Source organism: Corvus moneduloides, chromosome Z, assembly GCF_009650955.1.
Source record: "Corvus moneduloides isolate bCorMon1 chromosome Z, bCorMon1.pri, whole genome shotgun sequence".
In the NCBI taxonomy this organism is placed as follows: Eukaryota; Metazoa; Chordata; class Aves; order Passeriformes; family Corvidae; genus Corvus; species Corvus moneduloides.
The window spans coordinates 52,572,998-52,588,428 of record NC_045511.1 but is presented as its reverse complement, the minus strand read 5'-3'; the positions used below and the strand labels follow the sequence as shown (position 1 = coordinate 52,588,428).

The window sequence follows — 15,431 nt, the reverse complement described above, 5'->3', positions numbered from 1 at the left end:
TAATAAAACCAAAACAACTAAACAAACTCTGCAAATCAATTCAGAGTTCTTCCAGGATTCGCTTATGTCCTTTAGGAAGAAAAAGTAGTGTGTGAAGAGATTTATCTGATTTAAATGAAAAGTACAGACCATGAAGCAGCAGATTCTACTGACGTACTGTGACCTCACCAAAATGGGCAATGTTGCTAAGTTTAGCAAAGGCCGCAATGACAGCAGTAAATACAACATTATCTCTCTGTCAAATTGTTTCATTTTTTCTTTTAATGTGGGGAAATTTTTTTGGTGTTTTGTTTCTCAACTTCTGATTTCACTCTTTTAATGCTATTTCATGCTGAAACACCTTGGCAATTAAAAAACTGCATCAGCAAGGTCTATGCTTAAACAGTAGAGAGTATTTTTTGTGATAGGTCCTGTCCCAGGACAGTCCTCATGGACTTGCTAGACAGGCTGTATTCTATACTGCCAGCCTTCTTTTCTTTCCTGAAGCTTGGCAAATCCTTTGTCTGGATCACAGCCAAACAGACCACCAGCCTGCTATCCTTCATTCTTACATTATTTCATTTTTTCTTTTGAATATACTTTAAAATACTATTCTGAAGTATTTTCAGCAGCTCCTGTAAAAGTCTAAAAATACAATGTTCTTGAGTTATCTTCTAGCGTGTCCTCAATTTTTCCTCAAATGTTGATAGGCTTACTACTTTAAGAACATGGTCTTAAATGTATCAATTTCTAGTTATTTAGCCCAAAATTTAAGTATTTTAATATTAAGAACTTTGAAATGAAAAACTTTGTGCCCTCATTCAATTTTCTATTTTCAATGACCTTTTTTTATTAACACTGAGTAAACGTTTACAATGAAGAAACCAATAAACAAAGGAACATAGGTTTGCACATTCAGGACTGTTGCTCTATGAGTACAGCAAACTGGGTGCAGGAGTATAATTGCCACCATAGTGAAGAGCCAGCAGAAAAAAGATTTTAGCCATTCTCATCAGGAAGTGAAGTGAAGTAGAAATATACAGAAATGGGATCACAGACAAATTAATACAACAGCATATCTCACTGTATTTTTTTCTTTCCTTTTACTCCTGCTGTGCTCTCCAGTGATGCCTCTCGGAACAGAAAGAGTTGTAAAATGTGCTGAATGAGGAATGGGAGTTTCTCTTCCCCTCCACTGAGATAAGTGTGCCTAGCTCCATTTGCTCCCTTATACATTGCTCCCAGGGGCTGCTTCCCTCAAAAGCACAAGAACGGACAAGGAACAAGGGAATGCTAGGATGGCAGAGAAGTAGAAATATTTTTCTGAAGTGCTCCCTGTCATTGGAGTCTTCTAAAAACCCCAGGTGGTATTAGATGCTTTGAAAAGTTGTAAAGTGACATTTCAGAGGAAGCGAGTGGGAGACAGACTGGAAAATCTCATCTCAATTTTTGGTTCTGAGTTCTTGAAATTTTGGCACTGACCTTAAAAATATGGCTCAAAGCTGTCTGAGAAACAAGAATACGATCTTCTGAGAAGCATCAAGATTTCAGTTCTATATTGGAAATAAAACTTGGCTTTCTTGGAGGGTTATCAGCTTGGGGTTTGGGGCATTTCAGTTTTGCGGAAAGAAAAATCGGGGCAGATCTCACCTGTTATCACCTCTGTCCACCACTTTCACTTCTCCTCTGACATGTTTTCTCTAGAAAACAGCTCATAAACTTAGGATATAACTAGATATGATTTTCTGGAAAGTTTTCATTTCATTCAGCCAGCATTTCCTCATTGCAGGAGGAAAGAATATCTGTCCAGCTCTAATTTGGCTGTCACAAGGGACTCATATTGACTCTTGGTATTTCGCAGTTATGAATGAAAACAGGTTTTATGTAAGATAACTATGGTTTTATTATAAGAAAAAAAGTAACTTCATTACCCTGATCCTGATTTCTTTTTGTCTTTTTTCTTCTTGTTGGCCTTTTCTTTTTTCCCTTTTTTATCAGCCTTTTTGTCCACTTCCTTCTCATTTTTACCCTTCCCACTTTTACCCTCTTTCTCATCTTCCTCTTCTTCATCATCTTCCTTGGATTTCTGATTTTCCTGGTTCTTTCTGGATTTTGCAGGTTCCATATCAGAATCACTGGCCTCATTTCCAGCTGGTCGTCCTCGTCTACGGTTTCTGTGCCTGCGATGCCCAGCTCTCCTTGTCCCATCTTCATCATCCTCATCCTCCTCATCACCATGCCTATCTCTCCCTCTGGCACGTCCCCTTCTGGTTCTTGGTGTTGCTCTCTTCCTCCCTTTATTTGTGATTGATTAAAAAAATTAAAAACACATGAGAGAATGGGAGTATGTCAGAAGGAGACCTTTCTTCCTCCTTCATTCTTATGAATAATCAGAAAGCATCTGTGTCTGGCCTCAAAATAATCCACATTACTGACCTGTTCCTTTGACAGTTTCTTCATTCTCAACTGCACTGCCTTCTTCATTGTCATCACTTCCATCTGTGAAATGAAAAGAAAGGCCAGTGCATGTGAAGAGTAGATCAATCATTAGGAATGCAGGGCTTTCAAGAAATTCTTGGCAATTACTGCTTTATATTTCTTTACAACATTTTACGAACCCAGCTTTTTGGAACATGGCAAATAGTTTTCAAGAGGTAAATGAAGATAGAAAAAACAGTTACACTTTCCTTCAGCACTCAGATAAATAAACCTCAAAGGGATGCTGGGAGGAACTCTTTCTCGTGGAAGAAATATATAGGAAAGGAGGATGCTAAAAATACCCTAAAATTTGGAGAACAAGGATGAAAATGCTTCTCAGAAAATTCTCTGAGATTTTCTTAAACATGAAAGATCAAACACTGACTGAGATTAAAAAATACTGAAAGAATCATTTTGTGATTTGACTGACTGGAGGGCATGAAGATCCAGAGCTGCAGCATAGCTGAAGAGTGCAATTCCAGAAGAAAGAGAAGACCTACTCTCAGTTCCAGCAACCAAATCTCTAAGCACAGTGACAAAACTTGATCCAGCTCATTGTGTGCTCTACCACAATCCTATTCTACCACTCTACCACATGAGATGATTTTAACATTGAAGGCTTTAGAGGGATAGTCTATTTATAGAAGATTGTAGTGAGTCTCCTTAGAAACATCTTTGATTTGGAGTGGATCTCTTGCTTAATTTTGCATTCTCTGTAAGTTCAACAAGAGACAGTGTCTGCGCTACCCATCAATAAGTAGAAAATTATCCACTTCATTTGCCTGGTACACTTTGAAACTGCAATCATGGATTTATAGAGAATAAATTAAAATACTCTCATATGTATTATATATATCATAATATCTAATTAATATCTAATTAATGTGCTCTTTGAATACATTGGTATGGACATACTACTTAACGGGTTATTTCTGAAACTGCTACTGATATTCCCTAGCAAAATTTCTTCAGAAGCAATATCTGAGAAGCCAGGTTCTAATGGGCTCTTTTAAGGTATCCTTGAGCTTTTACGCATGGGAAAGCACTTTAGACACATCAGTGGTATTTACAGAAATAGATGGTAGTAGGAAATTAAAGAGAAGGCTAAGAGAGATTACCATGAAACAGTAGAAGTAGGTAGCAGTCATTCCACACCTATATAATCTGCATGTTCCATGTGTATATTGTCCAGCTTTCCCTCTGGATAGGTGATAGGTGATGATCCATATAGTTGCATTTTTTGGGAAGAAACTGTAGGTATCTTCCTTTTTCATTCATCTCTAACATTTCTGAATTTTTCTTTATATTCTTTCTTCACACATTCCCTGGTTCCCCAATTTCTTTTATAAATATTACTAAGATGCTAGTGACTCATTGAAAATTTATATACAAATTGGTTTATTTAGGGACTGCTGTAGCAAACTATGAAGGGCAACTTCTTGACTTTGCCTAGTATCAAAGAAAATGAGTAAAAGATGTAAGGCTGCAAACAAGAAGGAATCCAGGGTCTTGTTTCACTACGTGCAGCTATAGGAAAAGAGTTATTAACTAGAATTTAAGTAACATATTTAAACTGGGTCTAACTTCCCTATGCAAAACATTTAATTGTAATTAACACTTTCTACCATTTCTACAACATCTGCACCATGATTTTTAAGATTATGCAAAAATATTGTCATTCGATATCACCATTGAAATGTGGCAATAAGTGTTCCTTTGTTCTGCCTGGACACATACCTTCTGCTGCTGACAGTAACAGGATCTCCTTTGATAAAGACCATTGTGCTGCTAATGAAAGCTTGCAAAGATGAAGACAGACACCTCTAAAGAGATACTTCACATGCCACACTAGGGCACTATTTCTTATCGAAACAAATGCTTTGGCTGATCTCCTATGGCCAAAGAGAAATGCCCAGAAAAGAAAAGTACTTTATGGGTTAGAGATTGGCCTCAGTGCAGAGTCTGATGAGGCCATACAACCAGCAGACAAATGGAAGTTTATCATATATACTGGAACATGCATTAGCAGTGAAGTTTACCAATCTTGAGTCGACATCATATTGACATAACAATAACAGTGACAAGGGATTGTGAGACACAGAGAGTTAAACAAGGTAAAAGATAGCTGTTGGAGTCTGTTTAATTCTAGTAGCATAAGGATAACAGATTTACTACACTGAAAATTTGAGAAAAAATTCTAAGCTAATTTACAGATTTCAGAGTGCTTGAAAAAAAAGCATGGAAAACACTGCTAGGGTGAGCATATCCGAATGTTAAGTTCTATGTGTTAAAGGTTTTTTTCATCTAAATTACCAGGTACATGAGTGATAAAGAATGATTTTTTAAAAAATAAAGAAAAAGCCTAAAATCAAACAGAAATAGCTATTGCCACAAAACAAACCTAGAAAGCAAGACCAGTGATTACATGGAATTATGCAGCTGAAAGTGGGTACTATAAACATGCCCAGCAAGAACTAGTGCAGCTTCAAAATTTGTGTCTGCAAAGATTTAAAATTGTATCTCCAAACTGAACTTCACATAGAGATAAGCTATGTTACTATGAAGACTGTTAGAAGTGTGTTCTTCTCATTCCAGTGTGTCTACAAAATAAGAGACCTCTTCCACGTCTTTGGCTAGGACATAGATGCATGCAGAGAGCTTTTTGCTCAAGCTCAAGGTAGAACTAAAAGTTACTGACTTGTGACAGTTGTGATAGCAGTTCATGTTGCTTAGAAGAGAAAAAAATCACTGAGGAGAGGGACTGGATGATCTTTACCACCCCTGAGAATTGTCCTGAACCACATACGTGCATGGGTTCATGTAAGCTACACAGCCACCCCACACTGCATTCACACTACAGCTACCCCTGGCAACTTGCATTTCAGACAAGCTGTATTAATAACTGGTTTTTGTGTCTGTTTTGCATTTATTTATATCTTTATATATAAAGACCAGTGTTGATAGCTGGCTGGGTATTTGAGTAACAAGAGATAAATATACATTACCGTATGTAACATTATTATTACCATCTTTAATGATGATGATGATGATGATGATGATGATTATTATTATTATTATTATTAAGCTATTTCAGGTCATAAACTCCGTGATACTTTTCAAAGAGGAAAGGAACAGGCTGGGCAGTTCACAATGGGGCAGTTCAGGTGCTTGCATGAAAGCCTGTCTCAATGAACTATCGCAGAAGCATTTTAACAATACACAAATTATGCTTCATGATGACACTATATCTAAATGCAGTTTAGCAGTTAATTTAAATGTTCTGCTATAAACCACAACATAGAGAAACAGTGGAGTACGTTCCTGTATTGTTATCCTAAAGAAAGATGAAATGCATATTTTATGCTTTGGATTGTTGAAGTTAAATGGTAGTATTCGTTGCAGGAACAAAATCCTCACTATATGGGAAAATCATATATTGAGGGAATATTTAAACAGATCATGTGATCCCACTTATCGAAAGTTCAGTGAATCCTCCTGTAAAAATAACTAAGTATCACGAAAGCACTGTCTAGAATTACTAATTTTTCCAGAAGAGGGTTGATAGAACCCCTTATCTTCACATCATTAATATTCATAGTCTAATAGCAGCCTTTGACTCAGCTAACTTGAGTTAGTGTGACCCAGAGCAAAAGCTCAACTTCTACATCTTCCAGGATACATCATCTTGTCCTAATGACAAGATCTGTATTTGCATATAGATCATTAAGTATGTTTGAAGATATAGTCCATAAGTCCTTTTACTCTAGGAAATCCAATCACTTTCTTATTTTTTTTTTCACACCTGTTTAAGGGAAACTTTCTCATCTTTCTAGATTAAGGGCAGTGATAGTGTAATCTAAGTAAGCTATCATTTTACCTGAAGTCTTATTTAGACTATAGCCATATATAAGACTACAAGACTTAAAGATGGTGTCCTGAATATGGGCTCAGACTAACCTGCAAGTCACAGCCACAAGGCAGAATATCAGACAGCTCAGGAGAGTGCTCCAAACATTGACATGTTGGCTGCTGAGGAAACGAAGGACAGAAAAAAATGCTAACACCATAGTCTTTGTTCTATGAGGTGTCTATTTAGTAGATCATAAGGATTGTTTTATCCTTACCTTGTTTTCCCAAGTTGTTCATACACCTTCTATCAGAAGCTACTACCCGGATTTCATGCTTTGGATTTTTTAAAACTTATTCTGTACTGACATAGTTTTCAGGATCTTTCACTGTGAGAGGGATAATAATTCTTGAAACTAATTCGTACAACATGGCCCAGTCTTGTAATATCTGTGCTCCCACTATTACTGTGTAAAGCTGACTGCTGCTAAGCAACTCTGCATTTTGATGCTACAAAAAATTCAGTGGAATGCAAAGTAACCTGTATATCAAAAAATGCTGTGTGACTTTTTATATATGTCATAAAATAAATTCCTACTTTATTAATTAATTGTCAAGCCAGTTAAATGGATCATCTACCAACAGAGCCTTGTAAGCAATTACTGTGTTTTCCTCTGAATTGGACCACATCTTTTCAGTGCTGGAAAGACATCAGCCTACATGGATAATAAACCGAGTGTCCAACACAAGGAAATGTCAGAAATGCAAGATTGTATTAGACAATAAATGCCTGTTAAGTACTAGTCAAAAAGAGGGAAGAGTTTTGTAATATTCAGTTGTACATATTTACGCACACTTCCAAATTATTCTTCCTGATCATTGAAACATGAGAGTATCTCACAACACTTCTGTAACAATAAATATCACTAGAAGTAACACCCTTCTGGTGAGATACACCACAAATCAAATATCAAGATATCACAGAATGTTGTAAAGTGAATTAGTGCAGACTTCAACATCCAAAATTTGAGACCATAACACTAGACACCCCATCCTCTTAGTCTCTTTCCAGACTTTGGGAAGAACACCTTGGCCCACCTTGGGCACAAAAGATGAGAGCTTGAAACACAGAAATCTCAAATAAAAATTACATTTATAGAGCAACCATAGCACTCAGTATGTGAGACCATGCTTTATTTTTCCTCTGTTTTTCCCAGTAAGTGTCACAAATTTTACTTCCAATGAACAAAAATAAAAATTACACAACTCAAAAAATGTACCCTGACCAGCAGTAGCTATGAATTTATAAAGTAAAATATAATTACTATTCAGCTACACAGAAACTGTCTAATATATTGCTTATTTTTCCCACCTAAATTGGCAATATCAAAAATACTAAAGTAGGCAGAATATTTATGCTACAATGTCATAATGACACCAGGATCTTGGAAGACTTACTAATGTACATGCTGTGCCCTGAAAGCCTATATGGCTAAAGAGTTTCCAGAAATTGTCTCAGGGGAAATGAGTTTTCCCGCTCTGCAGCAAAGAAAATTTGCCCACCTAGTTGTAACCCACGCAGTATTTGAAAACTGCACCTGGGCACCACAGGGAGCAAATGAAATCCATTCAATTCACATCCATAAATAGCTCATTTTTTCTCAATTGGTAAGAAAAAATTACTGATTTTCTACTGAAAGGACAGAGACTGATCTAACATAGGTCATGTTGACACTGTAGCTAGCATGGGGCACATCATCTGATTACATTCTCCTCTTCCCAGTTTCCTTCTGGGCTGTACTCACACATAGCAAGGTTTGAGCTGGCTCTCAGTTTGTGAGTCAGGACTTTTTCTAGGCTAATCTTCCCTTCAGGGATAAATAAGTTGCTTATTGCTTGATTTCCGTGCAAGTATTTTAGGCCAAATCTGATTTTACGGCTATAAAGCTTACAAAAGGTAGAGGAGGAAGACAACTGAGTGAGAAGCCCCACAGTATTTCACCCCCTTCAGGGAGACATGCACAAAAATTTCCAGGCCTCTGTATCTTACTCCATCTCTGTGGATACACCTATGTTCCCCTACCTGTGCCTGACAAAGATCTACCTCGGAGTGTTTTGCCTTATCCAAGGCTAGAGAGATTACAAACTTGCAGGATCCATTGGTTACTGCAATAAAACAACAAGGAGACGTGACACTTGCATTTGGTCTCCATCACACAATGGTGTAGTGGTGGGCAATTTTTCACTTTTGTTGCAGTCTTTACTGCAAGAATTAGGGTCAGAATACTAAGTGTTCAGTGCACTCTGAGAAGTCTGAGACTGCAGTAAACCATACCAGTCTGGCCTTTTCTGGTTCTGAAATGGGATTTATTTCGCTCATTGTCATTCACTAATAATACTGTTAAAATGGGAAGAACACTTGATAATATGGAGAAAAGAGTTTATGTTCAAGTTACAAATGTTCTTAGTGAATCTGAAGGCAATTTTATTTCTTGCTATCTCATGAGAAGAAGGCTCTTTAAAGGTTGATAACTAGAGCTGACCAGCTCATCATATATTCTTTTTACTATATTTAGAAGGTAATAGGCACTTTTCAACCGCTCCCTTTCAGAAATCCACTCTGAAGATTTTTGGCCAAGGTTGTCTTTTCCTGTATGAGATGCCAGGAACAATGAGTTCACATTCATGAACTCAGTATAATGAACCATACAGCTTCTACTACTTTAGACTTAGCAGCAGGCATGTTATGACACAAGAAGAATCACCAAACCAAGAATGGTTTCACTGGTGATAAAGATATCAAAAAGCAAAAATGCATTATTTGTAAGTGTTGCAAGAATATTCCTCAGGACTATCAGCAGTGATGAAACAAACCCTCCTGGAAAGAAACTGCAACTAGATTAGTTCCTGAACTCTGTGCTGCATAACTCCAGCCCTTGGACCTTTTTAAGTTAGAAGTGGATTGAGAACTGCATTCTGAAAGTGTCTCATAGTTACTTGTAATAGACTTTTCAAGTGTTCTGAAATCAGAATGCAGCCCTAAGTTTACTCACATGATCTCATCTCCAAATACACGCGTATCTGTCATTAAGATTGTTAGATTTTATTGTAAATTATATATACAAGATAAATGTTCATTTAAAAAGGTGTCAAAGAGTGATCATGATTCTGCAACAAAATTCTTTACCTTCTCCAGGTAAAAAGTGTGCAGCATTGACTTGCCATGGGAATTATATCCTCTATAATTTGAATTAATAATAAAGTCACAGAATCACCATACAAGTCAGCTATTTTCAAGTAAAAGGCAGATGTTTATGGCAAACTTAGAACCCTTTTAGTCTTAGAATTTGTTCATTATAAATGCATATAAAAATATATATGTTTTATGGTCATGCTCACAATGTTTCTTATGGAGATAAAAATTCTTTTGTAGCCATTAAGGATTTTGCCTATGCTGCATTAAATTCTGTGATTCTCTTATGTCAAAATGAGATCCATTAGCATACACTGCTTGAAAATTAAATTGGTCAGTAAAGGGTCTTGTAGAAAAAAATGGGGGTGAAGAAAAATAACAGAGGAGATCAGACAATAAAAGGAAAGAAAATGGGATGGACTTCTAAAATGAATGGTGTGTTATACTCTGTCAAAATGCTCAGCAGTCCCTTCTGCTATTTTCTATAGTAGTAGAACATATTTTCTTACTATTGAGTGCTCCAATTATGGATTAAAAATCTAGAAAGACCTGGTTTGTAGTACCAGCCCTGGTACTTAGCAAGAGCTAAAGAATAAGACCCCTGGAAGTTTTCTTCCATGCTGACAATAAGAAATATCATGCTTGTTGCATACAACAGAGATCGTTGCTTTAGAAAGAGTAGTACTGCTCATGAGAGCTGAGAGCACTTCCCATATTAGACTTGCCTTGCACATTGCCAATACAAGCCATTAGCCGTTATTATCCTACAAAAGCCTTTCTTAGATCTAGAACAGTATAGTATCACTATGGAAATATTGTTAATCTTACTGTAAAGAAAGTTCGACATTTCATACTAAATATTGAAAGCTATAAGAAAAGGAGGCATTGTTTTTGTGCACCTTAGAGAAGCCACAAAATAGCACAGTTTTCCTAGTCTTTCCTACAAACCACATATAAATGTAAGACAAGTAACAGGGCTGTGGTCACAATCCTTTGATTTACTAATCAGTGGAAAGCCACACTACCATGCTACAACTAGCAAATTCCAAATAAGACACATCATTGAACAAAAGATAATGAATTGTGACTAACAAGATTTTATATTAAAAAGAAGTAGAAAAAACCAAAACTTGCACACTGTTGAGCTACATGCAGAAAATGAATATGTGCTTAAGTTGCATAATTATATTTGTAATTACCGTTTCCTTCTGTTGACTTGTCCTGTTTGGTCATTGTGATATTTCACAGGGCTGCTGCAGGTGCTCTCTATACAGGAGAGCGTCTGGAGGCTGAGTGGTTCAAGATGAAGCACACCACAATATCATCCTCTTTGTCACCGAATGGATGGTGCTGGTGAAGTTTCACCCACTGAAATATAAGAAGATACTAATTTCGTAAGTGATGAATCTTTCATGAATGTTTAGTTTACTATTTAGCTTTGGCATGCTAGGATTAAAAGCATCAAAGAAGTTATTCACCTTCTTTATTATTATTGCTGAAAAAACTCTTCTGCAATGTACTTACTTATGACTAACACTAACATTTAAGTGCTTAAGTGCCTTACTGAGGAAGGAGGTTGCACAATGTCCACATGAGTATGCTCTCATGCTGTATACCAACCTACAGGTCTGCATGTGGAGGAAGATACGTAGATTATTTTTCTGTCAGGAAAGTGAGTTTTTACCTTAGACATGCTTAAATTTCATAGGTTTAATAGAACAGCCTGACACTGATTTAAAAAGTCTTAGCAAAATTAGCCAGATTCTGATATATCAGCTGGTTTACATTTGCATCTCCTTGCAGTTCTATTAGGACTCTCACTTCCGGATATTATGCCCTAAATTTACCAGTTTTACCCAGATTGGCCTTTTATTTAAATTAACAGTGAAAGAAAGACAAAATGTAGTTTACAAGACAAGTCAGGCTTGGAAGTAAAAATCTGGAAGACTACGTTACAAATAGAACATGAAATGCAATTCTTGCATTAAGTATTTGTATTTAACTAGATGATTCCATCATAACTCCTTATGTGAAATTCTTTCAGTGTCATCCAGCTGAAAAAGGGTGTAAGCATCTGCAGAATAGCTTACCTTCTCAGATGCTACTCAGTGGTTTCTGGATCCTCTTACACTCACAGCTATGAAAGCCATTTTTTTTCTTTGGAGCTGTCATTCAGGTGTCTGGAGGAAGTTTACCTGGAAACTAATCCAGTGATGATAGCTACTTTACCTTTTCATTTTCAAACTTTAGCGTTGGGCTGAGGTTTGTTTTGTTTTGAAACATATGCCTATTTCTGTTAGAACATTAAAATCACACATTTGAAATATTCCTGAAGAGATTAAGTTTGCCTTTACAATTATAAGAGTCCCTGTGCTATAAAATATGTTCTCTGAACTAGTATTATTTCCTTTTGCTGCATTCTTATATTAGTCATTGCATAACATCTTAGATCCTGTGTTTTTATATACTTGGAAAAGACTTCTAATGCAAAATAAGAAATTTAAGAAAGCACTCAAATAATCGCTGAATATCCCTAGTTAGACTATGTTTTAAGTATTCAGAAAAGTAATAATCCTGTTCTAAAAATTCATTTGGTAGACTTCTGTATTTCTTCAATAACAGAAAGAAGAACATCTTGGGAAGAATGATGAGCATGGATTCCCAAGCATTTGCAAAAAGAAACAGTCAAAAAATTCTAACAAGATATTTTGTAGTTGCAGTCAAAATGGGACAATAGCACTGGTCCTATAAGCCTTCTTCAGAATTTAAAGTTAATAAAACTCACGTCTATTAGCCACATTGAAAAATATTTTACTGGATGTATGAAAAGGAAAGGGACATATATTGAGGGCTGACTTATTAATCTTACCCTAAAAAAAGGACAAAACTTGAAAATCAGAGCTGCAAAGGCAGTATTTAAAAAGATACATAAACAAAAGAATTAAAGTCATATATGCAGTCTGAATGCAGTCTGCGGGTAAACAGTTGCTATGACATATGTCACTTGCACATTCCATTTCATTTGTTTCTTAAGGTGTCCTGACCCAGTCAGCAATCAGATTTCATAAAGTACTTTTATCAGAGTACGACTTGTTAGTGTTTCCAGTCTGGTTTGTAGTTTATATTTGTGGCTGTAGAGTCAAATGTTTCTCTAAGTTCCACTACTTGCTGCCCTCATCAATGTGCCACTGTGCGGCTGCACACTGGATCACTAATCAAAGTAAATAATCAATTTCTTAAGTCAGCTTAGTGCAGTGATCCCATCCACAGCACAGTCCACAAACAATTGTATTAGCACAGAAGAGCTAGTCAAATTTTGACATGATGTGGGAAAGGGCAGCCAGGGTCAGGAGACAGGAGACAGGAAGAGGCTGCAAACCTTTGAAGACAGACTTGTCACTGGAGCTAACACAGCAAGGAGATACGTGCTAGATTTCCCTTTACCCTGGGAGTTCAAATACTAATCAGAGATTGAGAACAGTCTTCATTAACACTAGGTTCTCTTTACAGCACACAATGCTTGAAAGACAAAAAAATGAAAAACCCCCCAAAAAACCAAACCAAACCAAATAAAACTAAAACCCAAACAAACAAAAAGACCCCAAACAACTTTAACTTAGCTCTATACAATAGCAATGAAACCAGAACAATACCGAATGCTATTAATAAATAAAAAATTACCAAAATAGCCCTAGAGCAGGCAGGTTTAGAGAATTGGCCTTAGTCCTGACTGAGTTTGTTGAAAACTGTGAAAGTTTCCATTGTTGGCAATCACATCACATTTTATTCCCTATGTTCAAATCTGCATCTCTTTGTCAAAAACATTTAGTATATATTCTAAGAGCTGAAGCATGCATGGCAGGCAAAAGCTGAGGATGGAGATACACAACTATCTCTAACTCAGCTGAAAGCCCATAATGAAGGAGAAGTGGAAAGTACTGGTCTGCATACCGGTCTGCATACTGCTAAAGTGATAACCCACTTGATAGTCATCTGCCAAACAGATAAATCTACCCAAGCAAAAGAGCAATGACACCAAAGAATGACAACTTAAGTATGTTTTGTGCAAACATTAATGCCTCAGTAAATCTGCAATGTTGATTTTGCTTGTAAACGGCTTTTAAGTTACAGTGTCACAACCTTTGCACAAAGAGCCACTGTAATTTCCTTCTTCATATTTCTACATAGCAGCTAAAAACACTTTGTACAACCATGAAATGCACTGAATGCTGATTTTTACATGTTTCAAGGTGAATTTTTCCTCTGTTTCTAAACTTAATCCAAAACTTAGGGCAATAAATTATTTTCTGACAGACTTGGCTAAAGGTTACTCTCTTCAGGACAGAATTTTAAAATGCCATTTTTTTTAGAGGCACACAAAATGTATATTCTGCCTGTTGAAGGACATGATAAAATCAGGGAGCTCTGGAAGTAGATAGGAAAACAATGTGAACGCATGGCACTGTCACTGTGCTAGCAGAAACGCTTTTTTCATTCTAATATACTACTTAATGTCAATCTTTCCCTAACTCTGCATTTGAATGACTCAGAGGAGTCTGAACAGCATTAACTGGTAAGTCTGTGCCTACGACCCCCATTATCCCTTTAGCTATCCCTATAGCTTTTTCACAGCTGAGTGGATGATTTTGCCAATCATGTCTGGGAGCAGCAGGAGACTGCACCAGGAAGCATCTGGGGTAGGATAGGGGTCAAAACTTCCTCTAGTGGCATCAGCCTGCAGCAGTGCTAGCAGAGCAGGGAAGTGACACTGACTCTGGCAAGGGTGAAAGGCACAGTCAGATGACAAATCAGATTGATTAATTTCGTGCCAGAAACTTCCAAAATCTGACTCACAGTCTTTTCGAATATTAATTAATTCCCAAGTCAATGAGTACAGCTGTTGATTAGGGAATGCCATAAACATTAACATTATGTTACATAACGAATTCCAAACATAACGAATGCCAAACAAGTAACATTATTCTGATGCTGCACAGGTATTGACTGAGAAAAGAGTTACAGATTAAATCTTCTTGTAGACAGACTTTATTTGTGTAGAGTTCTCTAAGCCCCTGGTGAAAAGGAAATTTAACGACTAAGTCAAAAAAACTACAGGGAATTCCAACACACTTTTACAATTACTCTTTGTAAAGCCATTTGTAACTTCTCTGACATTTCTGAAACACTGTATTTCATGTTTTTCTGAAAAAATGGAATTTAACCTAAAAGTACAGCAGGATGTAATTTTCATTAGATTCTCATGGTAGAAAAAAGAACTGGCTTGAGAGAAAAAACATCAAAAGTCTCACAAAGAAGCCATTAAAAAAAATTCTGATCAATTGATGTGAATGACAATAAATTTGGGTGATATGTTTTAGAGGAATTTATCCAAATTGGTCTTGATCAATGAATTTATCCTGCCCTATTAGTAATTGGAATGTCTTATTAAAACATCAAAAAACACTTTATAATCCTAAATATTCACTAAATATTCACTAAAATTCTGTAATTATTTTTTAAATTAGAAAAGGAGATATTTAGCAGCGTTTCTACAGATCCATATGTTCTGTTCTTTGCACCACTTCTGAAAATTTGTAGCTGGAAGTGTTTGAGAATTTCATGTGAAGAAAAACATATATATATTTCCTCTAATGATAATGCTACTTAGAATGAAAAAATTCTACTTAGAATCGTATTCTTGTCTTTATTCTACCCAAAATGAATGGCTGAGTGAGTGGCCATTAATAGAGTTGCTTTCTTTATTAAAATCCAGCAGCACACACTGCCAGCAGAGACTTCCAGTGTGACTGCTGTTAGCACCTGCTTTGCTGACAAATGGGCACACTGCTCAAATAATTGCATTTACTACTTAGTTGTGGCTGCTCCCAATGGAGAAACTCCAGATCTTTTCCATGACTAGAAAAATACCAACGTG

The 15,431-nt window shown here is 36.5% G+C and overlaps 1 protein-coding gene across 1 annotated transcript in view; it reads right to left on the bottom strand.

The window, feature by feature from the left end:
- Positions 1-15,431, bottom strand: part of TMC1 (transmembrane channel like 1) — an 84,561-nt gene that overhangs the window by 48,216 nt on the left and 20,914 nt on the right. The window contains exons 2-4 of the mRNA XM_032097430.1: positions 10,696-10,864; positions 2,416-2,478; positions 1,911-2,274 (exon numbers count right to left, since the gene is read on the bottom strand). Of these exons, the coding sequence (XP_031953321.1) occupies positions 1,911-2,274; positions 2,416-2,478; positions 10,696-10,729 (461 nt within the window). The 5' untranslated portion in view covers positions 10,730-10,864. The remainder of the gene's footprint in view (positions 1-1,910; positions 2,275-2,415; positions 2,479-10,695; positions 10,865-15,431) is intronic.